This window comes from Myotis brandtii, unplaced genomic scaffold (assembly GCF_000412655.1).
Source record: "Myotis brandtii unplaced genomic scaffold, ASM41265v1 scaffold350, whole genome shotgun sequence".
Lineage (NCBI taxonomy): Eukaryota > Metazoa > Chordata > Mammalia > Chiroptera > Vespertilionidae > Myotis > Myotis brandtii.
The window spans coordinates 1,148,819-1,149,169 of record NW_005363468.1 but is presented as its reverse complement, the minus strand read 5'-3'; the positions used below and the strand labels follow the sequence as shown (position 1 = coordinate 1,149,169).

The 351-nt window shown below is 68.1% G+C and overlaps 1 protein-coding gene across 1 annotated transcript in view; it reads right to left on the bottom strand.

The window, feature by feature from the left end:
• The window catches only part of KCTD12 (potassium channel tetramerization domain containing 12), a 6,021-nt gene extending 5,676 nt beyond the window's left edge, over positions 1-345 (bottom strand). Inside the window, exon 1 of the mRNA XM_005871634.2 lies at positions 5-345. Coding sequence (XP_005871696.1) covers positions 5-344 — 340 coding nt within the window. The 5' untranslated portion in view covers position 345. The remainder of the gene's footprint in view (positions 1-4) is intronic.
• Between the last annotated feature and the right edge of the window lie 6 nt (positions 346-351).

The following is a 351-nucleotide window of genomic DNA, read 5'->3' as shown; positions in this document are numbered from 1 at the left end:
TCGCGCTGCAGCCGGCTGCGCTCGGGGAAGTAGTCGGGCAGCACGAGCTGCAAGTCCCGCAGGTAATCCAGGATGTAGCGGAAGAGGAAGCCGTCTCGGTCCAGAAAGAAGCGGCCTTTGCTGTCCCGGGCCAGCTCCTGCGGCTGCTGCTGCGTGAACATGCGCCAGAGCAGCGAGTCCGGCACCGACACCACCGTGCAGCGCCGAGTCACATAGACCTGGCCCCCCACGTTCAGCTCCAGGATATCGGGGAACAGCGGCGGCTCTGCCGAGGAGGACGAGGAGCCGCTGCCGCCCCCGCCGCCCCCGTTGGGTAATCCGCGGGTGCTGTTCGCCAGAGCCATGGCGAGG